Below are 25568 nucleotides of genomic sequence, written 5' to 3' on the forward strand. Positions count from 1 at the left end.
TATTGGGGTCACGAGACTCTGTATTGGGGTCGGGGGTCACGAGACTCTGTATTGGGGTCACGAGACTCTGTATTGGGGTCGGGGGTCGCGAGACTCTGTATTGGGGTCACGAGACTCTGTATTGGGGTCACGAGACTCTGTATTGGGGTCGGGGGTCACGAGACTCTGTATTGGGGTCACGAGACTCTGTATTGGGGTCGGGGGTCGCGAGACTCTGTATTGGGGTCACGAGACTCTGTATTGGGGTCGGGGGTCGCGAGACTCTGTATTGGGGTCGGGGGTCGCGAGACTCTGTATTGGGGTCACGAGACTCTGTATTGGGGTCGGGGGTCGCGAGACTCTGTATTGGGGTCGCGAGACTCTGTATTGGGGTCGGGGGTCGCGAGACTCTGTATTGGGGTCACGAGACTCTGTATTGGGGTCGGGGGTCGCGAGACTCTGTATTGGGGTCACGAGACTCTGTATTGGGGTCACGAGACTCTGTATTGGGGTCGGGGGTCGCGAGACTCTGTATTGGGGTCACGAGACTCTGTATTGGGGTCGGGGGTCGCGAGACTCTGTATTGGGGTCGGGGGTCGCGAGACTCTGTATTGGGGTCGGGGGTCGCGAGACTCTGTATTGGGGTCACGAGACTCTGTATTGGGGTCGGGGGTCGCGAGACTCTGTATTGGGGTCACGAGACTCTGTATTGGGGTCACGAGACTCTGTATTGGGGTCGGGGGTCGCGAGACTCTGTATTGGGGTCACGAGACTCTGTATTGGGGTCGGGGGTCGCGAGACTCTGTATTGGGGTCACGAGACTCTGTATTGGGGTCGGGGGTCACGAGACTCTGTATTGGGGTCGGGGGTCGCGAGACTCTGTATTGGGGTCGGGGGTCGCGAGACTCTGTATTGGGGTCACGAGACTCTGTATTGGGGTCGGGGTCGCGAGACTCTGTATTGGGGTCACGAGACTCTGTATTGGGGTCGGGGGTCACGAGACTCTGTATTGGGGTCACGAGACTCTGTATTGGGGTCGGGGGTCGCGAGACTCTGTATTGGGGTCACGAGACTCTGTATTGGGGTCACGAGACTCTGTATTGGGGTCGGGGGTCACGAGACTCTGTATTGGGGTCACGAGACTCTGTATTGGGGTCGGGGGTCGCGAGACTCTGTATTGGGGTCACGAGACTCTGTATTGGGGTCGGGGGTCGCGAGACTCTGTATTGGGGTCGGGGGTCGCGAGACTCTGTATTGGGGTCACGAGACTCTGTATTGGGGTCGGGGGTCGCGAGACTCTGTATTGGGGTCACGAGACTCTGTATTGGGGTCGGGGGTCGCGAGACTCTGTATTGGGGTCGGGGGTCGCGAGACTCTGTATTGGGGTCGGGGGTCGCGAGACTCTGTATTGGGGGTCGCGAGACTCTGTATTGGGGTCGGGGGTCGCGAGACTCTGTATTGGGGGTCACGAGACTCTGTATTGGGGTCGGGGGTCGCGAGACTCTGTATTGGGGTCACGAGACTCTGTATTGGGGTCGGGGGTCGCGAGACTCTGTATTGGGGTCGGGGGTCGCGAGACTCTGTATTGGGGTCGGGGGTCGCGAGACTCTGTATTGGGGTCGGGGGTCGCGAGACTCTGTATTGGGGTCGGGGGTCGCGAGACTCTGTATTGGGGTCGGGGGTCGCGAGACTCTGTATTGGGGCGGGGGTCGCGAGACTCTGTATTGGGGTCGGGGGTCGCGAGACTCTGTATTGGGGTCGGGGGTCGCGAGACTCTGTATTGGGGTCGGGGGTCGCGAGACTCTGTATTGGGGCGGGGGTCGCGAGACTCTGTATTGGGGTCGGGGGTCGCGAGACTCTGTATTGGGGCGGGGGTCGCGAGACTCTGTATTGGGGTCGGGGGTCGCGAGACTCTGTATTGGGGCGGGGGTCGCGAGACTCTGTATTGGGGTCGCGAGACTCTGTATTGGGGGTCGCGAGACTCTGTATTGGGGTCGGGGGTCGCGAGACTCTGTATTGGGGCGGGGGTCGCGAGACTCTGTATTGGGGCGGGGGTCGCGAGACTCTGTATTGGGTCGGGGGTCGCGAGACTCTGTATTGGGGGTCGCGAGACTCTGTATTGGGGTCGGGGGTCGCGAGACTCTGTATTGGGGCGGGGGTCAGCGAGACTCTGTATTGGGGTCGGGGGTCGCGAGACTCTGTATTGGGGCGGGGGTCGCGAGACTCTGTATTGGGGCGGGGGTCGCGAGACTCTGTATTGGGGCGGGGGTCGCGAGACTCTGTATTGGGGTCACGAGACTCTGTATTGGGGCGGGGGTCGCGAGACTCTGTATTGGGGTCGGGGGTCGCGAGACTCTGTATTGGGGTCGGGGGTCGCGAGACTCTGTATTGGGGCGGGGGTCGCGAGACTCTGTATTGGGGCGGGGGTCGCGAGACTCTGTATTGGGGTCGCGAGACTCTGTATTGGGGCGGGGGTCGCGAGACTCTGTATTGGGGTCGGGGGTCGCGAGACTCTGTATTGGGGCGGGGGTCGCGAGACTCTGTATTGGGGCGGGGGTCGCGAGACTCTGTATTGGGGTCGGGGGTCGCGAGACTCTGTATTGGGGTCGGGGGTCGCGAGACTCTGTATTGGGGCGGGGGTCGCGAGACTCTGTATTGGGGCGGGGGTCGCGAGACTCTGTATTGGGGCGGGGGTCGCGAGACTCTGTATTGGGGCGGGGGTCGCGAGACTCTGTATTGGGGCGGGGGTCGCGAGACTCTGTATTGGGGTCACGAGACTCTGTATTGGGGCGGGGGTCGCGAGACTCTGTATTGGGGCGGGGGTCGCGAGACTCTGTATTGGGGGTCGCGAGACTCTGTATTGGGGTCGGGGGTCGCGAGACTCTGTATTGGGGCGGGGGTCGCGAGACTCTGTATTGGGGCGGGGGTCGCGAGACTCTGTATTGGGGCGGGGGTCGCGAGACTCTGTATTGGGGCGGGGGTCGCGAGACTCTGTATTGGGGCGGGGGTCGCGAGACTCTGTATTGGGGTCACGAGACTCTGTATTGGGGCGGGGGTCGCGAGACTCTGTATTGGGGCGGGGGTCGCGAGACTCTGTATTGGGGTCGCGAGACTCTGTATTGGGGTCGCGAGACTCTGTATTGGGGTCGGGGGTCACGAGACTCTGTATTGGGGTCGGGGGTCGCGAGACTCTGTATTGGGGCGGGGGTCGCGAGACTCTGTATTGGGGCGGGGGTCGCGAGACTCTGTATTGGGGTCGCGAGACTCTGTATTGGGGCGGGGGTCGCGAGACTCTGTATTGGGGCGGGGGTCGCGAGACTCTGTATTGGGGCGGGGGTCGCGAGACTCTGTATTGGGGCGGGGGTCGCGAGACTCTGTATTGGGGCGGGGGTCGCGAGACTCTGTATTGGGGTCGCGAGACTCTGTATTGGGGCGGGGGTCACGAGACTCTGTATTGGGGCGGGGGTCGCGAGACTCTGTATTGGGGCGGGGGTCGCGAGACTCTGTATTGGGGTCACGAGACTCTGTATTGGGGTCGGGGGTCACGAGACTCTGTATTGGGGCGGGGGTCACGAGACTCTGTATTGGGGCGGGGGTCGCGAGACTCTGTATTGGGGTCACGAGACTCTGTATTGGGGTCGGGGGTCGCGAGACTCTGTATTGGGGCGGGGGTCGCGAGACTCTGTATTGGGGCGGGGGTCGCGAGACTCTGTATTGGGGTCACGAGACTCTGTATTGGGGTCGGGGGTCGCGAGACTCTGTATTGGGGCGGGGGTCGCGAGACTCTGTATTGGGGCGGGGGTCGCGAGACTCTGTATTGGGGTCGCGAGACTCTGTATTGGGGTCGCGAGACTCTGTATTGGGGCGGGGGTCGCGAGACTCTGTATTGGGGTCGGGGGTCGCGAGACTCTGTATTGGGGCGGGGGGCGCGAGACTCTGTATTGGGGCGGGGGTCGCGAGACTCTGTATTGGGGTCGGGGGTCGCGAGACTCTGTATTGGGGTCGGGGGTCGCGAGACTCTGTATTGGGGCGGGGGTCGCGAGACTCTGTATTGGGGCGGGGGTCGCGAGACTCTGTATTGGGGCGGGGGTCGCGAGACTCTGTATTGGGGCGGGGGTCGCGAGACTCTGTATTGGGGTCGGGGGTCGCGAGACTCTGTATTGGGGTCGCGAGACTCTGTATTGGGGTCGCGAGACTCTGTATTGGGGCGGGGGTCGCGAGACTCTGTATTGGGGCGGGGGTCACGAGACTCTGTATTGGGGTCGGGGGTCGCGAGACTCTGTATTGGGGCGGGGGTCGCGAGACTCTGTATTGGGGCGGGGGTCGCGAGACTCTGTATTGGGGCGGGGGTCGCGAGACTCTGTATTGGGGCGGGGGTCGCGAGACTCTGTATTGGGGCGGGGGTCGCGAGACTCTGTATTGGGGTCGGGGGTCGCGAGACTCTGTATTGGGGTCGGGGGTCGCGAGACTCTGTATTGGGGCGGGGGTCGCGAGACTCTGTATTGGGGTCGGGGGTCGCGAGACTCTGTATTGGGGCGGGGGTCGCGAGACTCTGTATTGGGGCGGGGGTCGCGAGACTCTGTATTGGGGTCGGGGGTCGCGAGACTCTGTATTGGGGTCGCGAGACTCTGTATTGGGGCGGGGGTCGCGAGACTCTGTATTGGGGCGGGGGTCGCGAGACTCTGTATTGGGGTCACGAGACTCTGTATTGGGGTCGGGGGTCACGAGACTCTGTATTGGGGCGGGGGTCACGAGACTCTGTATTGGGGCGGGGGTCGCGAGACTCTGTATTGGGGTCACGAGACTCTGTATTGGGGTCGGGGGTCGCGAGACTCTGTATTGGGGCGGGGGTCGCGAGACTCTGTATTGGGGTCGCGAGACTCTGTATTGGGGCGGGGGTCGCGAGACTCTGTATTGGGGCGGGGGTCGCGAGACTCTGTATTGGGGTCACGAGACTCTGTATTGGGGTCGGGGGTCACGAGACTCTGTATTGGGGCGGGGGTCACGAGACTCTGTATTGGGGCGGGGGTCGCGAGACTCTGTATTGGGGTCACGAGACTCTGTATTGGGGTCGGGGGTCGCGAGACTCTGTATTGGGGCGGGGGTCGCGAGACTCTGTATTGGGGCGGGGGTCGCGAGACTCTGTATTGGGGCGGGGGTCGCGAGACTCTGTATTGGGGTCGGGGGCCGCGAGACTCTGTATTGGGGTCGGGGGTCACGAGACTCTGTATTGGGGCGGGGGTCGCGAGACTCTGTATTGGGGCGGGGGTCGCGAGACTCTGTATTGGGGCGGGGGTCGCGAGACTCTGTATTGGGGTCGCGAGACTCTGTATTGGGGTCGCGAGACTCTGTATTGGGGCGGGGGTCGCGAGACTCTGTATTGGGGCGGGGGTCGCGAGACTCTGTATTGGGGTCGCGAGACTCTGTATTGGGGTCGGGGGTCGCGAGACTCTGTATTGGGGCGGGGGTCGCGAGACTCTGTATTGGGGCGGGGGTCGCGAGACTCTGTATTGGGGCGGGGGTCGCGAGACTCTGTATTGGGGCGGGGGTCGCGAGACTCTGTATTGGGGCGGGGGTCGCGAGACTCTGTATTGGGGTCGGGGGTCGCGAGACTCTGTATTGGGGCGGGGGTCGCGAGACTCTGTATTGGGGTCGGGGGTCGCGAGACTCTGTATTGGGGTCGGGGGTCGCGAGACTCTGTATTGGGGCGGGGGTCGCGAGACTCTGTATTGGGGCGGGGGTCGCGAGACTCTGTATTGGGGCGGGGGTCGCGAGACTCTGTATTGGGGCGGGGGTCGCGAGACTCTGTATTGGGGCGGGGGTCGCGAGACTCTGTATTGGGGTCGCGAGACTCTGTATTGGGGCGGGGGTCGCGAGACTCTGTATTGGGGTCGCGAGACTCTGTATTGGGGCGGGGGTCGCGAGACTCTGTATTGGGGTCGGGGGTCGCGAGACTCTGTATTGGGGCGGGGGTCGCGAGACTCTGTATTGGGGTCGGGGGTCGCGAGACTCTGTATTGGGGCGGGGGTCGCGAGACTCTGTATTGGGGCGGGGGTCGCGAGACTCTGTATTGGGGTCGGGGGTCGCGAGACTCTGTATTGGGGCGGGGGTCGCGAGACTCTGTATTGGGGCGGGGGTCGCGAGACTCTGTATTGGGGTCGGGGGTCGCGAGACTCTGTATTGGGGCGGGGGTCGCGAGACTCTGTATTGGGGTCGGGGGTCGCGAGACTCTGTATTGGGGCGGGGGTCGCGAGACTCTGTATTGGGGCGGGGGTCGCGAGACTCTGTATTGGGGCGGGGGTCGCGAGACTCCTCTCCCCCTCTCAAACTGCCTGCTATAAAGCAGCTAACTCCACTACCTCTCCCCCTCTCAAACTGCCTGCTATAAAGCAGCTAACTCCACCACCTCTCCCCCTCTCAAACTGTCTGCTATAAAGCAGCTAACTCCACCATCTCTCCCCCTATCAAACTGCCTGCTATAAAGCAGCTAACTCCACCACCTCTAAGCAGTATTGCTTTGATTTAAAAAATGTAAGCTTTTCTTCATTTCCTGAAAAGCTATATATTTTTCATTTCCTGAAAAATGAACGTTTTGGAGTTAGATGGTTTCTTCCTGACAGCAGAGATATGGTTTAATATCAAGATGCACAATTAAATGTCTCTCTCTCTCCCTCTCCCTCCCTCTCTCCCTCTCTCCCTCTCTCTCTCTCTCTCAACATAAATCAGAAAACTGTCATGATTTAGAGCAGTGGTTCCCAGGGTGGGGTCTGGGGAGCCCCAGGGGTCTTTGAGGGAGTCCCAAGGGGTCCCGAGCTAAATGACAGTTTGGTAATTTAACTCTGAGAGTGTACAAATGGAACCAAATGGTTGGAACCATTTGGTTCCATTTGTACACTCTCGGAGTTAAATTACCTTAGATTTTACAATATGTATTGGGGGTCCCAGAGATAGAAATTAGATAGAGAGCGTAGCCTCAAACCGGGGGTCCCAGAGATAGAAATTAGATAGAGAGCGTAGCCTCAAACCGGGGGGCCTAGAGCCTTACAAATCTCCATGGCCTGCTGCCATGGGCTGTGCTCAAAGTGGTCCAACAGCGCCCTCCTGTGGCCAGCATGAGACACTGAAACACCATTACATGAAAAGGGCTTACAGTGATGGCGTGTGTGTTCATTTATTTGACTAAGACTAAGGTTTTTACAGGGGTTAAAGCACCAACAAAGCCAAGACTACGAGCTTGTAGATCTGCTATTTTTCAAAAATCGCGGAAATCTTTATATAATTATTCTTTCAGAGCGAAAGGGGGGGGGGGGGGGTCCCTGGAACAACATATTTTTCAGATGGGGGTCCGCGGCCCAATACAGATACTTCTGGGGGGTCGACAAATTAGACCGTTCCTCACTGTAAGAGCCACTTTATGAGGTCATGTCATGATGACCTTGTTTGCTTGATTGTGCCTATAGAGAGCATGCGCGTGACATCATCATCAAACCCGGAAGTTATGCAGGAATGTCTACCGAGTGGCAAAAAAATACTTTCTGGCCTTGACAGCCCATACATCCACACAGAAAAGTCTAATCTGATTGCATTAAACAACATTAAACAATGTTAAACTCACTTTGCCTGTTGCTTTGCCACTCGATGTGCCACTCGATGTGCCACTCGATGTGCCACTCGATGTGCCACTCGATGTGCCATTCACTTGAAGCATGCGCATACCCTCTATTCTGTGCAGCAGTGTTTGATCTCATGATAATTAGTGCAGCAGAGTACTCTTTTAACTGCCTTGCTTAGATTGGTCAGTTCTTGATTGAATGTTTGTGATTGGTGCTCCTTTTTCTTTGATGTCTAAATTACCCTGCTGTCCTGTTTGAGTTTGTCAGAAGCTGTGAAGTTGAAGTAGAGCACATATGTTTTCTACCACATGTTATCCCACACCATGTAACCTTTTAAGACATTTTGTTCACCTGTAGTAAAGTGTTACAACTGGTACCACGTGCGTCAGATTATTTGTGCTCACAGTTTTGGAAGGTAATATATTTTGAAAAGTGAACAGAAAATATACGCCTCTATCCTCACCCAGGAGTCAGCCCAGCTCGTAATCCAGCTCCTAATCCATCCTAATACGCCTCTATCCTCACCCAGGAGTCAGCCCAGCTCCTAATATACGCCTCTATCCTCACCCAGGAGTCAGCCCAGCTCCTAATCCAGCTCCTAATCCATCCTAATACGCCTCTATCCTCACCCAGGAGTCAGCCCAGCTCCTAATATAAGCCTCTATACTCACCCAGGAGTCAGCCCAGGAGTCACCTCTATACTCACCCAGGAGTCAGCCCAGCTCCTAATATAAGCCTCTATACTCACCCAGGAGTCAACCCAGGAGTCACCTCTATACTCACCCAGGAGTCAGCCCAGCTCCTAATATAAGCCTCTATACTCACCCAGGAATCAGCCCAGCTCCTAATCCAGACAACAGTCTTGTCAAAACTCGACTATTGTAACTTCCCTCCTTACTGGCCTACCGGCATGTGCACTTAAGCCTCTCCAACTGATCCAAAATGCTGCAGCTCGCTTGGTCTTCAACCAGCCAAAATTCTCGCATGTCTCCCCCCTGCTCCGCTCCCTGCACTGGCTCCCGGTCGCTGCCCTCACAGAATACCCTCACAGCATCTCCGATGCTGGTATTCAAAGCAACCAAAGGTATGGCTCCGTCATACAAGGAAAGCTAATGGGCCAGATGAATATAGTGCTTTTCTCCTCAAAAACTTTGCATCTGAGTTGGCTCCAGTGTGGCAACCAATATTCCAAACCTCTGTAGACACACACACACAATTCCCCTGTCTTGGAAAACCTCAAACATAAAACCACTACCCAAAATCCAATGTCCAAAAGAACATAAGGATTATAGACCCATAGCCCTCACTTCAGTGATTATGAAATCACTTGAAAGAATACTGTTACAACATCTTGTAACATCAAGAAGAATTCGACCCCAGTCAGTTTGCCTATAAAAAGGGTTGCGGTACAGAGGATGTGGTCGTCACACTGGTCCACTTAATTACAAAACACCTAGATAAATCAAATAAGAATTATGCAAGGGTGCTATTCTTAGACTTCTCTTCAGCTTTCAATACAATACAGTCTGACATACTAGTGTCAAAGATGGTACAGTTGGAACTGAATCCATACTTAATTCACTGGTATGCTTCCTTTCTTACTAACAGAGTACAGAGGGTGAAAGTGAAGACAAGCCTCTCTTCAGCATTAACTACCAATGTTGGGGCCCCCCAGGGGTGTGTGAGCTCAGCTGTACTTTTCACCCTTTATACTGACAGCTGTCGTACTGAGGAATGTCTGTCTGATTGTCGCACCGACACACTAGAGTGACTAGATCAGTACATTCTAAAGTACTCAGATGATACAACTTTAATTTCTCTTCTAGATCGTTCCAGTGATCCTGGACTGCACCAACACAGAGTAAATAAAGTGGTTGAATGGAGTGATAACAACGCTCTCATCATTAACACAAAAAAGTCAGAAGAGATTGTTTTTGGTACACCACCAGAGATACACAGATCCCCCATCACTATTCATGGTGAACTGATCAACCAGGTATGTTCGTACAAATAGGAGTAGTAATACACCATCTATTATCAAGGAACGATCAGATTGATTCAAAACAAAGCAAAGAATCTACTTCCTTCGCCATCTAAGATCCTTCGGTGCTAGTAGACGGATTCTTCTTTTGTTTTTCACTTCTGTTATTATGAGTGTTCTTCAGTACTGTAGTACCAGCTGGTATGGATGTACTGTATACTACTGTTATTAATCAGTACTGTAGTACCACCTGGTATGGATGTACTGTATACTACTGTTATTAATCAGTACTGTAGTACCACCTGGTATGGATGTACTGTATACTACTGTTATTAATCAGTACTGTAGTACCACCTGGTATGGATGTACTGTATACTACTGTTATTAATCAGTACTGTAGTACCACCTGGTATGGATGTACTGTACTGTATACTACTGTTATTAATCAGTACTGTAGTACCACCTGGTATGGATGTACTGTATACTACTGTTATTAATCAGTACTGTATTACCACCTGGTATGGATGTAATGTATACTACTGTTATTAATCAGTACTGTAGTACCACCTGGTATGGATGTACTGTATACTACTGTTATTAATCAGTACTGTAGTACCACCTGGTATGGATGTAATGTATACTACTGTTATTAATCAGTACTGTAGTACCACCTGGTATGGATGCACTGTATACTACTGTTATTAATCAGTACTGTAGTACCAGCTGGTATGGATGTACTGCATACTACTGTTATTAATCAGTACTGTAGTACCACCTGGTATGGATGTTTGTCTGCAGCCCTAAAGTCACAAATGCTGCAACAACTGAACATTTGTTCAAAGATTGTTGGACAACAACTTCAGAAACTTTATACATCCACGTATGATAACAGCATCCTAAGGTTAGCAAGGAACATCACCTCTAATACTAAGCATGTGTTGTATGGAGAGTATAAGGAACATCACCTCTAATACTAAGCATGTGATGTATGGAGAGTATAAGGAATATCACCTCTAATACTAAGCATGTGTTGTATGGAGAGTATAAGGAATATCACCTCTAATACTAAGCATGTGTTGTATGGAGAGTATAAGGAATATCACCTCTAATACTACGCATGTGTTGTATGGAGAGTATAAGGAATATCACCTCTAATACTAAGCATGTGTTGTATGGAGAGTATAAGGAATATCACCTCTAATACTAAGCATGTGTTGTATGGAGAGTATAAGGAATATCACCTCTAATACTAAGCATGTGTTGTATAGAGTATAAAGAATATCACCTCTAATACTAAGCATGAGTTGTATAGAGTATAAAGAATATCACCTCTAATACTAAGCATGTGTTGTATAGAATATAAGGAACATCACCTCTAATACTAAGCATGTGTTGTATAGAATATAAGGAATATCACCTCTAATACTAAGCATGTGATGTATGGAGAGTATAGGTTGCTACCTTCAGGAAGGAGATATGGTGTACCAGCATACAATAAGGTCAGACTAAAGAGGTCCTTTGTCCACCAGTCGACCTTGAGGCTTAATCAGGAGTTGTAGTAGCCATGAGGGTAATCTAAGTAGTGGACATTGCTCTTGTCTTTATGTATGTTGTATGTTTTGTTCTTTGTGTTCATGTCAAATGTGTGTATGTGTGTTCTGCATACTTGGCTGCTGGGTCGCAAGACACATTTCAGTGTGAACTGACAATAAAGTACTAGATCACTATAGTATATAGTACTGTATCACTATAGTATATAGTACTGTATCACTATAGTATATAGTACTGTGTCACTATAGTATATAGTACTGTGTCACTATAGTATATAGTACTGTGTCACTATAGTATATAGTACTGTGTCACTATAGTATATAGTACTGTGTCACTATAGTATATAGTACTGTGTCACTATAGTATATAGTACTGTATCACTATAGTATATAGTACTGTATCACTATAGTACTGTGTCACTATAGTATATAGTACTGTATCACTATAGTATATAGTACTGTGTCACTATAGTATATAGTACTGTATCACTATAGTATATAGTACTGTATCACTATAGTATATAGTACTGTGTCACTATAGTATATAGTACTGTGTCACTATAGTATATAGTACTGTATCACTATAGTATATAGTACTGTATCACTATAGTATATAGTACTGTGTCACTATAGTATATAGTACTGTATCACTATAGTATATAGTACTGTATCACTATAGTATATAGTACTGTATCACTATAGTATATAGTACTGTGTCACTATAGTATATAGTACTGTGTCACTATAGTATATAGTACTGTATCACTATAGTATATAGTACTGTATCACTATAGTATATATTACTGTATCACTATAGTATATAGTACTGTATCACTATAGTATATAGTACTGTATCACTATAGTATATAGTACTGTGTCACTATAGTATATAGTACTGTATCACTATAGTATATAGTACTGTGTCACTATAGTATATAGTACTGTATCACTATAGTATATAGTACTGTATCACTATAGTATATAGTACTGTATCACTATAGTATATAGTACTGTATCACTATAGTATATAGTACTGTATCACTATAGTATATAGTACTGTGTCACTATAGTATATAGTACTGTATCACTATAGTATATAGTACTGTGTCACTATAGTATATAGTACTGTATCACTATAGTATATAGTACTGTGTCACTATAGTATATAGTACTGTATCACTATAGTATATAGTACTGCATCACTATAGTATATATAAAGTACTATATCATATCATGGTGTCAGTAACTAAACCTACCTCTATCATGGTGTCAGTAACTAAACCTACCTCCTCTATCATGGTGTCAGTAACTAAACCTACCTACCTCTATCATGGTGTCAGTAACTAAACCTACCTACCTCTATCATGGTGTCAGTAACTAAACCTACCTCTATCATGGTGTCAGTAACTAAACCTACCTCCTCTATCATGGTGTCAGTAACTAAACCTACCTCTATCATGGTGTCAGTAACTAAACCTACCTCTATCATGGTGTCAGTAACTAAACCTACCTCTATCATGGTGTCAGTAACTAAACCTACCTCTATCATGGTGTCAGTAACTAGACCTACCTCTATCATGGTGTCAGTAACTAAACCTACCTACCTCTATCATGGTGTCAGTAACTAAACCTACCTACCTCTATCATGGTGTCAGTAACTAAACCTACCTACCTCTATCATGGTGTCAGTAACTAAACCTACCTACCTCTATCATGGTGTCAGTAACTAAACCTACCTACCTCTATCATGGTGTCAGTAACTAAACCTACCTCTATCATGGTGTCAGTAACTAAACCTACCTCCTCTATCATGGTGTCAGTAACTAAACCTACCTCCTCTATCATGGTGTCAGTAACTAAACCTACCTACCTCTATCATGGTGTCAGTAACTAGACCTACCTCTATCATGGTGTCAGTAACTAGACCTACCTCTATCATGGTGTCAGTAACTAAACCTACCTACCTCTATCATGGTGTCAGTAACTAAACCTACCTACCTCTATCATGGTGTCAGTAACTAAACCTACCTACCTCTATCATGGTGTCAGTAACTAAACCTACCTACCTCTATCATGGTGTCAGTAACTAAACCTACCTCTATCATGGTGTCAGTAACTAAACCTACCTCCTCTATCATGGTGTCAGTAACTAAACCTACCTCCTCTATCATGGTGTCAGTAACTAAACCTACCTCCTCTATCATGGTGTCAGTAACTAAACCTACCTCTATCATGGTGTCAGTAACTAAACCTACCTCCTCTATCATGGTGTCAGTAACTAAACCTACCTCTATCATGGTGTCAGTAACTAAACCTACCTCTATCATGGTGTCAGTAACTAAACCTACCTCTATCATGGTGTCAGTAACTAAACCTACCTCTATCATGGTGTCAGTAACTAGACCTACCTCTATCATGGTGTCAGTAACTAAACCTACCTACCTCTATCATGGTGTCAGTAACTAAACCTACCTACCTCTATCATGGTGTCAGTAACTAAACCTACCTACCTCTATCATGGTGTCAGTAACTAAACCTACCTACCTCTATCATGGTGTCAGTAACTAAACCTACCTACCTCTATCATGGTGTCAGTAACTAAACCTACCTCTATCATGGTGTCAGTAACTAAACCTACCTCCTCTATCATGGTGTCAGTAACTAGACCTACCTCTATCATGGTGTCAGTAACTAAACCTACCTCTATCATGGTGTCAGTAACTAAACCTACCTCCTCTATCATGGTGTCAGTAACTAAACCTACCTCTATCATGGTGTCAGTAACTAAACCTACCTCTATCATGGTGTCAGTAACTAAACCTACCTCTATCATGGTGTCAGTAACTAAACCTACCTCTATCATGGTGTCAGTAACTAAACCTACCTCTATCATGGTGTCAGTAACTAAACCTACCTCCTCTATCATGGTGTCAGTAACTAGACCTACCTCTATCATGGTGTCAGTAACTAAACCTACCTCTATCATGGTGTCAGTAACTAAACCTACCTCTATCATGGTGTCAGTAACTAAACCTACCTCCTCTATCATGGTGTCAGTAACTAGACCTACCTCTATCATGGTGTCAGTAACTAGACCTACCTCTATCATGGTGTCAGTAACTAAACCTACCTCTATCATGGTGTCAGTAACTAAACCTACCTCTATCATGGTGTCAGTAACTAAACCTACCTCTATCATGGTGTCAGTAACTAAACCTACCTCCTCTATCATGGTGTCAGTAACTAAACCTACCTCTATCATGGTGTCAGTAACTAAACCTACCTCTATCATGGTGTCAGTAACTAAACCTACCTCTATCATGGTGTCAGTAACTAGACCTACCTCTATCATGGTGTCAGTAACTAGACCTACCTCTATCATGGTGTCAGTAACTAAACCTACCTCTATCATGGTGTCAGTAACTAAACCTACCTCTATCATGGTGTCAGTAACTAGACCTACCTCTATCATGGTGTCAGTAACTAAACCTACCTCTATCATGGTGTCAGTAACTAGACCTACCTCTATCATGGTGTCAGTAACTAAACCTACCTCTATCATGGTGTCAGTAACTAAACCTACCTCTATCATGGTGTCAGTAACTAAACCTACCTCTATCATGGTGTCAGTAACTAGACCTACCTCTATCATGGTGTCAGTAACTAAACCTACCTCCTCTATCATGGTGTCAGTAACTAGACCTACCTCTATCATGGTGTCAGTAACTAAACCTACCTCTATCATGGTGTCAGTAACTAGACCTACCTCTATCATGGTGTCAGTAACTAAACCTACCTCTATCATGGTGTCAGTAACTAAACCTACCTACCTCTATCATGGTGTCAGTAACTAAACCTACCTCTATCATGGTGTCAGTAACTAAACCTACCTACCTCTATCATGGTGTCAGTAACTAAACCTACCTACCTCTATCATGGTGTCAGTAACTAAACCTACCTCCTCTATCATGGTGTCAGTAACTAGACCTACCTCTATCATGGTGTCAGTAACTAGACCTACCTCTATCATGGTGTCAGTAACTAAACCTACCTCTATCATGGTGTCAGTAACTAGACCTACCTCTATCATGGTGTCAGTAACTAAACCTACCTCTATCATGGTGTCAGTAACTAGACCTACCTCTATCATGGTGTCAGTAACTAAACCTACCTCTATCATGGTGTCAGTAACTAAACCTACCTCTATCATGGTGTCAGTAACTAAACCTACCTCTATCATGGTGTCAGTAACTAAACCTACCTCCTCTATCATGGTGTCAGTAACTAGACCTACCTCTATCATGGTGTCAGTAACTAAACCTACCTCCTCTATCATGGTGTCAGTAACTAAACCTACCTCTATCATGGTGTCAGTAACTAAACCTACCTCTATCATGGTGTCAGTAACTAAACCTACCTCTATCATGGTGTCAGTAACTAAACCTACCTCTATCATGGTGTCAGTAACTAAACCTACCTCTATCATGGTGTCAGTAACTAAACCTACCTCTATCATGGTGTCAGTAACTAAACCTACCTCCTCTATCATGGTGTCAGTAACTAAACCTACCTCTATCATGGTGTCAGTAACTAAACCTACCTCCTCTATCATGGTGTCAGTAACTAAACCTACCTCTATCATGGTGTCAGTAACTAAACCTACCTCCTCTATCATGGTGTCAGTAACTAGACCTACCTCTATCATGGTGTCAGTAACTAGACCTACCTCTATCATGGTGTCAGTAACTAAACCTACCTCTATCATGGTGTCAGTAACTAAACCTACCTCCTCTATCATGGTGTCAGTAACTAAACCTACCTCTATCATGGTGTCAGTAACTAAACCTACCTCTATCATGGTGTCAGTAACTAAACCTACCTCTATCATGGTGTCAGTAACTAAACCTACCTCTATCATGGTGTCAGTAACTAGACCTACCTCTATCATGGTGTCAGTAACTAAACCTACCTCTATCATGGTGTCAGTAACTAAACCTACCTCCTCCATCATGGTGTCAGTAACTAAACCTACCTCTATCATGGTGTCAGTAACTAAACCTACCTCTATCATGGTGTCAGTAACTAGACCTACCTCTATCATGGTGTCAGTAACTAAACCTACCTCTATCATGGTGTCAGTAACTAAACCTACCTCTATCATGGTGTCAGTAACTAGACCTACCTCTATCATAGTGTCAGTAACTAAACCTACCTCTATCATGGTGTCAGTAACTAAACCTACCTCCTCTATCATGGTGTCAGTAACTAAACCTACCTCTATCATGGTGTCAGTAACTAAACCTACCTCTATCATGGTGTCAGTAACTAAACCTACCTCCTCTATCATGGTGTCAGTAACTAAACCTACCTCTATCATGGTGTCAGTAACTAAACCTACCTCTATCATGGTGTCAGTAACTAGACCTACCTCTATCATGGTGTCAGTAACTAAACCTACCTCTATCATGGTGTCAGTAACTAGACCTACCTCTATCATGGTGTCAGTAACTAAACCTACCTCTATCATGGTGTCAGTAACTAAACCTACCTCTATCATGGTGTCAGTAACTAAACCTACCTCTATCATGGTGTCAGTAACTAAACCTACCTCCTCTATCATGGTGTCAGTAACTAAACCTACCTCTATCATGGTGTCAGTAACTAAACCTACCTCTATCATGGTGTCAGTAACTAAACCTACCTCTATCATGGTGTCAGTAACTAAACCTACCTCTATCATGGTGTCAGTAACTAAACCTACCTCTATCATGGTGTCAGTAACTAAACCTACCTCTATCATGGTGTCAGTAACTAAACCTACCTCCTCTATCATGGTGTCAGTAACTAAACCTACCTCTATCATGGTGTCAGTAACTAAACCTACCTCCTCTATCATGGTGTCAGTAACTAAACCTACCTCTATCATGGTGTCAGTAACTAAACCTACCTCCTCTATCATGGTGTCAGTAACTAGACCTACCTCTATCATGGTGTCAGTAACTAGACCTACCTCTATCATGGTGTCAGTAACTAAACCTACCTCTATCATGGTGTCAGTAACTAAACCTACCTCCTCTATCATGGTGTCAGTAACTAAACCTACCTCTATCATGGTGTCAGTAACTAAACCTACCTCTATCATGGTGTCAGTAACTAAACCTACCTCTATCATGGTGTCAGTAACTAAACCTACCTCTATCATGGTGTCAGTAACTAGACCTACCTCTATCATGGTGTCAGTAACTAAACCTACCTCTATCATGGTGTCAGTAACTAAACCTACCTCCTCCATCATGGTGTCAGTAACTAAACCTACCTCTATCATGGTGTCAGTAACTAAACCTACCTCTATCATGGTGTCAGTAACTAGACCTACCTCTATCATGGTGTCAGTAACTAAACCTACCTCTATCATGGTGTCAGTAACTAAACCTACCTCTATCATGGTGTCAGTAACTAGACCTACCTCTATCATAGTGTCAGTAACTAAACCTACCTCTATCATGGTGTCAGTAACTAAACCTACCTCCTCTATCATGGTGTCAGTAACTAAACCTACCTCTATCATGGTGTCAGTAACTAAACCTACCTCTATCATGGTGTCAGTAACTAAACCTACCTCTATCATGGTGTCAGTAACTAAACCTACCTCTATCATGGTGTCAGTAACTAAACCTACCTCCTCTATCATGGTGTCAGTAACTAGACCTACCTCTATCATGGTGTCAGTAACTAAACCTACCTCCTCTATCATGGTGTCAGTAACTAGACCTACCTCTATCATGGTGTCAGTAACTAAACCTACCTCTATCATGGTGTCAGTAACTAAACCTACCTCCTCTATCATGGTGTCAGTAACTAAACCTACCTCCTCTATCATGGTGTCAGTAACTAAACCTACCTCTATCATGGTGTCAGTAACTAGACCTACCTCTATCATGGTGTCAGTAACTAAACCTACCTCCTCTATCATGGTGTCAGTAACTAAACCTACCTCTATCATGGTGTCAGTAACTAGACCTACCTCTATCATGGTGTCAGTAACTAAACCTACCTCTATCATGGTGTCAGTAACTAGACCTACCTCTATCATGGTGTCAGTAACTAAACCTACCTCTATCATGGTGTCAGTAACTAAACCTACCTCTATCATGGTGTCAGTAACTAGACCTACCTCTATCATGGTGTCAGTAACTAAACCTACCTCTATCATGGTGTCAGTAACTAAACCTACCTCTATCATGGTGTCAGTAACTAAACCTACCTCTATCATGGTGTCAGTAACTAAACCTACCTCTATCATGGTGTCAGTAACTAAACCTACCTCTATCATGGTGTCAGTAACTAGACCTACCTCTATCATGGTGTCAGTAACTAAACCTACCTCTATCATGGTGTCAGTAACTAAACCTACCTCTTCTATCATAATGAATTCCAATCTGGCTTTAGGAAAGGTCACAGCACAGAAACAGCACTTGTAAAAGTAATTAATGATCTTAGGGTGTCTGCTGACAAGAAAAATGTATCCGTTCTCTTATTTCTAGATCTAACGGCTGCATTTGACACGATTGATCATTCAATTTTAATACAGCGTCTGGAGCACTGGATAGGCTTGTCTGGTACGGCCCTGTACTGGTTTTCCTCCTACCTATCAAACAGAAGTTATTTTGTCAATCTAGCTGAGTTTGACTCAGACAAACACGACATCGGTTCTGGTATTCCTCAGGGCTCTAAATGAGGATAAGACAGAAGTTCTCATAATCGGTTCTAGTGAGCAGAAAGAATAATAATAAGCAGACTTGGCAACCTGACTGTAGAAAGTAACATTACAGTAAAGAACTTGGGGGTCATTATTGATTCTGAATTGAATTTTAATTCTCACATTAATCATGTTACCAAGATTGCTTTTTTTCACCTTAGAAATATTGCACGAATCAGAGCCTGTTTGTCACTGGACGATGCAAAAACGCTAATCCACGCCTTTGTTTTTTCTCGGCTTTATTACTGCAATGCACTTTTTTCTGGACTGCCTAAGAAAACAACTGACAGATTACAACTTGCAGCAGCCAGAGTTTTAACTAGAACTAAGATGAGAGAACATATTAATCCAGTTTTGGCTTCATTGCACTGGCTTCCGGTTGTTTTTAGGATTGATTTTAAAATTATTTTACTTGTTTATAAAGCTCTCAATGGTCTCGCACCTTTCTACCTACATGACTGCCTGCCTAAATATGTCCCAAACCGCCCCCTAAGGTCGTCCACTGCGGTCCTGCTCGCTTTGCCTAAAAAATGGCAACTAAAAAATACGGGGAAGCAGCGTTTTGCTTCTACGGGCCGACGGAGTGGAACAAACTCCCACTGTACCTTCGACAGGCAGCCTCTGTAGACATTTTTAAAGCGCAGCTCAAGACTCACTTCTACACTCTTGCTTTTAATTTTTTCGTTATTCATGTCCTCACTGTATTGCATTACTGCTCTTGTTTTTTTTTAATGTTTATGCCTTGCTTTTCCTTCTTTTTTCTCCATTGCTGTGTAAAGCACTTTGAGCTGCATTTCATGTCATGAAAGGTGCTATACAAATAAAGTTGTATTATTATTATCATGGTGTCAGTAACTAAACCTACCTCTTCTATCATGGTGTCGACGGCGTCAGACAGCTCAGCCTTGGTGGAGTCGCTGGCCACCATGTTCCTCAGCCGTAAACAGTACTCCCTCAGCTGCAACGCACACGACGCACGCACGCACGCACGCACACCACGCGAGCACGCACGCACACGCACGCATGCACACGCACGCACGCACGCACGCACACACACCCGCACGCACGCACACAACACAACACACAGTCAGAGAGGCAAAAAATGACGTAAAATTATCCATGCATCTTAACACAGCACGATTCACACATTATTATTACAGTCAATGTAATGTTTGTGTTAGACAGAAATCTACACTAATGGCTGAATATAGGAGGGGCTAGTGCCCTACAAATCTACCTGAATATATAAATCTATATAAATCTACACTAATGGCTGAATATACGAGGGGCTAGCGCCCCCTATAGGAGGGGCTAGTGCCCTATAAATCTACCTGAATATAGGAGGGGCTAGTGCCCTATAAATCTACCTGAATATATAAATCTATATAAATCTACACTAATAGCTGAATATAGGAGGGGCTAGTGCCCTATAAATCTACACTAATAGCTGAATATAGGAGGGGCTAGTGCCCCTCAAAAACTACTTTCTGGCCTTGACAGTCCATACATCCAATCAGAACAGTCCTATGTGATTGACAGCCCATAAAGTACATCCAATCAGAACAGTCCTATGTGATTGACAGCCCATAAAGTACATCCAATCAGAACAGTCCTATGTGATTGACAGCCCACCCATCCAATCAGAAGGAGGCTCACCTTGTGGTTGAGGATGTCGTTCATCCTGCGCGACGCCTCAGAACTGTGGGATTCTGGGAAACACTTCTTGGGCACGACTCCGTACTTCTCTGTGAGTGGGAGGAGTCATGTTAGTGACATCATCACATCACTCTGTGAGTAGGAGGAGTCATGTTAGTGACATCAACACATCACTCTGTGAGTGGGAGGAGTCATGTTAGTGACATCATCACATCACTCTGTGAGTGGGAGGAGTCATGTTAGTGACATCATCACATCACTCTGTGAGTGGGAGGAGTCATGTTAGTGACATCATCACATCACTCTGTGAGTGGGAGGAGTCATGTTAGTGACATCATCACATCAATCTGTGAGTGGGAGGAATCATGCTAGTGACATCACCACATCACTCTGTGAGTGGGAGGAGTCATGTTAGTGACATCATCACATCACTCTGCGAGTGGGAGGAGTCATGTTAGTGACATCATCATATCACTGTGAGTGGGAGGAGTCATGTTAGTGACATCATCATATCACTGTGAGTGGGAGGAGTCATGTTAGTGACATCATATCACTGTGAGTGGGAGGAGTCATGTTAGTGACATCATCATATCACCGTGAGTGGGAGGAGTCATGTTAGTGACATCATCATATCACTCCGTACTTCTATGTGAGTGGGAAAATGTGCCTCAAATCTTTGAATATATATTGTTACAGAGTGAACATTTTAACTCAAATCTTTGGTGGGGGGGTTGGTGGGGGGGTTGGTCAGATGGGGGGGTTGGTGGGGGGGTTGACCAACCCCCCCCCCACCAAACAAATAAAATGACAAAGAATAAAAACAGAAAAGAAAGTGTTGTAACCTGCCGTTTTTTTCTTCTTTCTATTGCGTTTGTTGTCATGATGTGTCACAACTCGAGTTGTCTTTGTCCGCGGCGTATAAACGTTAAATAAATACTTTTTGTCTAGGAGGAAAATGAACGGGAATTATTTTCCGGGGTCTCTCGAGGGGGCGGGGCTGCGACGCTCTATAAAAGGGGTTGACACTGACCAATGAGGTTGACCAGCATGTCCCACTGGCCTCCGTCATTGGTGGGATTGGACAACAGGAACTGCATCAGACGTCCGTCTACTGGCTCCTTCCTCTGGGCCGACTCCACACAGGCGTGGAGGTAGTAGTAGCAGCGCTCCACCTGCAGGGGGAAGCAAAGGTCGAGATCATGGATTTCACAACGCCCCGCCAGACTTTCCGGTCCTTAATTGCCACCCCCAGTTCCTGCTTACTGATGCATGTGTTGAACACACGCATACACAGCTTAACGTCATGGCTGTGTTGTTGAACACACACACAGCTTAACGTCATGGCTGTGTTGTTGAACACACACACAGCTTAACGTCATGGCTGTGTTGTTGAACACACACACAGCTTAACGTCATGGCTGTGTTGTTTAACACACACACAGCTTAACGTCATGGCTGTGTTGTTGAACACACACACACACACAGCTTAACGTCATGGCTGTGTTGTTGAACACACACACAGCTTAACGTCATGGCTGTGTTGTTGAACACACACACAGCTTAACGTCATGGCTGTGTTGTTGAACACACACACAGCTTAACGTCATGGCTGTGTTGTTGAACACACACACAGCTTAACGTCATGGCTGTGTTGTTGAACACACACACAGCTTAACATCATGGCTGTGTTGTTGAACACACACACAGCTTAACGTCATGGCTGTGTTGTTGAACACACACACACAGCTTAACGTCATGGCTGTGTTGTTGAACACACACACAGCTTAACGTCATGGCTGTGTTGTTGAACACACACACACACACACACACACAGCTTAACGTCATGGCTGTGTTGTTGAACACATACACAGCTTAACGTCATGGCTGTGTTGTTGAACACATACACAGCTTAACGTCATGGCTGTGTTGTTGAACACACACACACACACACACAGCTTAACGTCATGGCTGTGTTGTTGAACACACACACACACAGCTTAACGTCATGGCTGTGTTGTTGAACACACACACACACAGCTTAACGTCATGGCTGTGTTGTTGAACACACACACAGCTTAACGTCATGGCTGTGTTGTTGAACACACACACAGCTTAACGTCATGGCTGTGTTGTTTAACACACACACAGCTTAACGTCATGGCTGTGTTGTTGAACACACACACAGCTTAACGTCATGGCTGTGTTGTTGAACACATACACAGCTTAACTAGGGATGTTGAAAAAAGTTGAAAATCGACTCGATTATCGACTCGTGCTCACGGCGACTCAAAAATGGACAAGTCGAAAAATCGTTTTTATTTTATTTTTTATTTTTTTTATAATATTTTTATTTTTATTTTTTTTATAATAATAATTTTGTAATGTCTTGTTCAAAAACGTTATAAAGTAACTGTTTTCAAAATGGGAACGGGAACTGTAGGCCTACAGGCTATGGGTGTGTGTGTGTGTGTGTGTGTCACTACTGAACATGTGCGCGCGTCTGTGCTGCTCTAGTGCATGTCTTCTCAGAGTCCTCCATGTGCGTTTACTTCCTGCTTGCCCACAGCAAAGTAAATAAATACCGCGCCGCGTGAAATGGCAGCTGCAACTCCTAGGAGTGTTGTGTGGGACTTTTTTGTGAAGATTGACGACAACAAACGTGTACAATGCAAACTGTGCAGCAAAAAGTATGCATATCACTCATCTACATCGGTGATGTCAACTCACATCAGTAGCAAACACCCACAGCCTTCATCAAAGAAAACCCAAAGCATCATGGACAACTTTACAGCGCAGCCTCGCCACTGTGACGCTCAGCGGGCTGAAAGGCTCACACAGTTGACAGCAAAGATGATAGCTGAAGATACCTTGCCAATTAGCTTTGTCGAGGGTAAAGGCTTCCGTGCCCTGATGGCATTCGTCGAACCAGAATATACCGTGCCCTGTCGCGCAACAATGACAACCCGATTGGAGGGATCGTATCATCAGGTGGCCGCCTCACTCCGTGAGATTCTGACCAAAACCACGAACGTCTCTCTTACCACTGACGCATGGACAGGTTTGACTACAGAGTCTTATGTGACAATTACCGCTCACTATTTTGAAGACTGGGAGCTGAAGAGTGCTATCCTACAGACACGAGCAATGCCAGAGAGACATACTGCAGAAACTATGTCCAATGTCCTAAAGGCTGCAGTTGAGAGTTGGGGCATAGCCGGAAAAGTTGATGTCTGCGTCCATGACAACGCAACTAATATCGTGGTGGCACACACTCGTTACCTGGATTGGGAGTCGCATCGGTGCTTTGCACACACACTCCAATTGGCCATCAATGACGGCTTCAAATTGACAGCTGTCTCTAGTGCTGTTGGGGCTGCAGCTCGTCTCGTCTCCCATTTTAATCACAGCACCGTGGCGACGACAGCGCTCAAGGCCAGGCAGCAGTCGAGGGACCTCGTTGAAAATGACCACCGTCTCATCCAACACTGCAAGACTAGATGGAATTCCATCTATGACATGTTCGAGCGGTTACTGGAGCAGAGATGGGCCGTGTCCTCGGTACTGTCGGACCGTGACGTCACTGTACTCTCCGATGCGCGCACCCTGGAGCTTACTGATGCAAACTGGCACCTTATCGAGGAGTTGTTGCCCGTTCTACGTTCCCTAAAGATAGCCACCACAGCAGTGTGCGGGGAAAAGGAGGTGTCAATCTCAACCGTGTATCCAATCACAGCCACTCTGCTCTCCAGGTAAAAAATGTGAAATGTGAAAGGTGAAATTAAAATACTAAATCAATAGCATTATTTTGTATAGGCCTAGGCTATTACGTATCTATTCTGTGCCACCACTCTTTTTGCCATTGCAATTTGCAAACTGTTAATATTAATATTAATAAAGTATAATTTAATCAATCAGGGATCTGCAACTGCAAGGTGATGAAGGTGCGGGAATTCAAGACCAAGGTGGCGGACTCTCTCCGCTCTCGCATGGATCTCGACAGGCCAGACAAAGTCCAGTCGGTGTCTAAGAAAGCGGCTATGATCGGTTCTTTTTTGGATCCACGTCACAAACATCTGAAGTTCACCACCGAGGAGATGAGAGCAGCTGTTCATGAAAATGTCACTGCTCTCTTGTCAAAGCTCCCGGACGTGGATGCTGCTGGGCCAGCTAGGCCTACTACTGCTGAGGGGGAGCCAGACGAAGAAGTGGCGGAGGCTGCTGCACCCATCGAAAAAAGAGCTAAACATGTGGACGCAATGATTGACTTCTTCGGGGAAGATTATTTCGCCGGGGATGCGCCTATGTCTGTTCAGGTCGAAATTACCTGGGGGAAGACGCCATCTCTCCCGCACAAGACCCAGGTCTGTGGTGGGAACTACACGAGGACAGGTACAAGAAACTGTCACGCTTAGCAAGAGGTTACCTGTGCGTTCCCGCAACATCTGTGCCAGCAGAGAGAGTTTTCTCTGCTGCGGGATTGATATTAAATAGGCTTCGCACTCGCCTTACCCCTGAGCACGTAGACATGCTTGTGTTTTTGAACAAGAACAAGTCAGTGGTTTAAGCTATAGTCTACTCTAAAATGTGGTAGGCCTACGAGGATATCATTTTGAGTTTGACACAACAAAGCTGCTATTTGTTTTCATTTCTCCAGGCCATATAGCGTACATTATATGTTCATTTAAATTGTTAAATGTAAACGAGCGTTGGCCTCGCAGCGCGGCCTTGGGGATGACTGAATCATTTCATTTTGTTTTTTTTGTGCAGTGTTACTGTTTGTGTAGCTTAGTAGTCTACCTATTGGTATAACGATTTATTTTATATTTTGAATTTTTATATTTGTTTTATGTCCGGTATTTAGGGCTAATGATGGCCAATTGATTTGGTCTGCAATGTGGCGTGATGGAAAGTTGGAAACGATAATTGCACAGAGATTTTCACTGTTAATTGTTACTTACTGTTGTAACTGTTAGGCCTAGAATAAGGCCTATAGTGCCACGGAACATGCCTGTTAAGCCTAATAGGCCTAT

The 25568-nt window shown here is 47.3% G+C and overlaps 1 protein-coding gene across 1 annotated transcript in view; it reads right to left on the minus strand.

The window, feature by feature from the left end:
* LOC306918650 (bleomycin hydrolase-like) overlaps positions 1–25568 on the minus strand; it is a 108791-nt gene that overhangs the window by 50032 nt on the left and 33191 nt on the right. The window contains exons 4-7 of the mRNA XM_079531538.1: positions 21569–21710; positions 20539–20627; positions 19748–19840; positions 18713–18771 (exon numbers count right to left, since the gene is read on the minus strand). Coding sequence (XP_079387664.1) covers positions 18713–18771; positions 19748–19840; positions 20539–20627; positions 21569–21710 — 383 coding nt within the window. The remainder of the gene's footprint in view (positions 1–18712; positions 18772–19747; positions 19841–20538; positions 20628–21568; positions 21711–25568) is intronic.

The sequence above is a fragment of the Electrona antarctica genome, assembly GCF_951216825.1.
Source record: "Electrona antarctica genome assembly, contig: scaffold_102, whole genome shotgun sequence".
Classification (NCBI taxonomy): domain Eukaryota; kingdom Metazoa; phylum Chordata; class Actinopteri; order Myctophiformes; family Myctophidae; genus Electrona; species Electrona antarctica.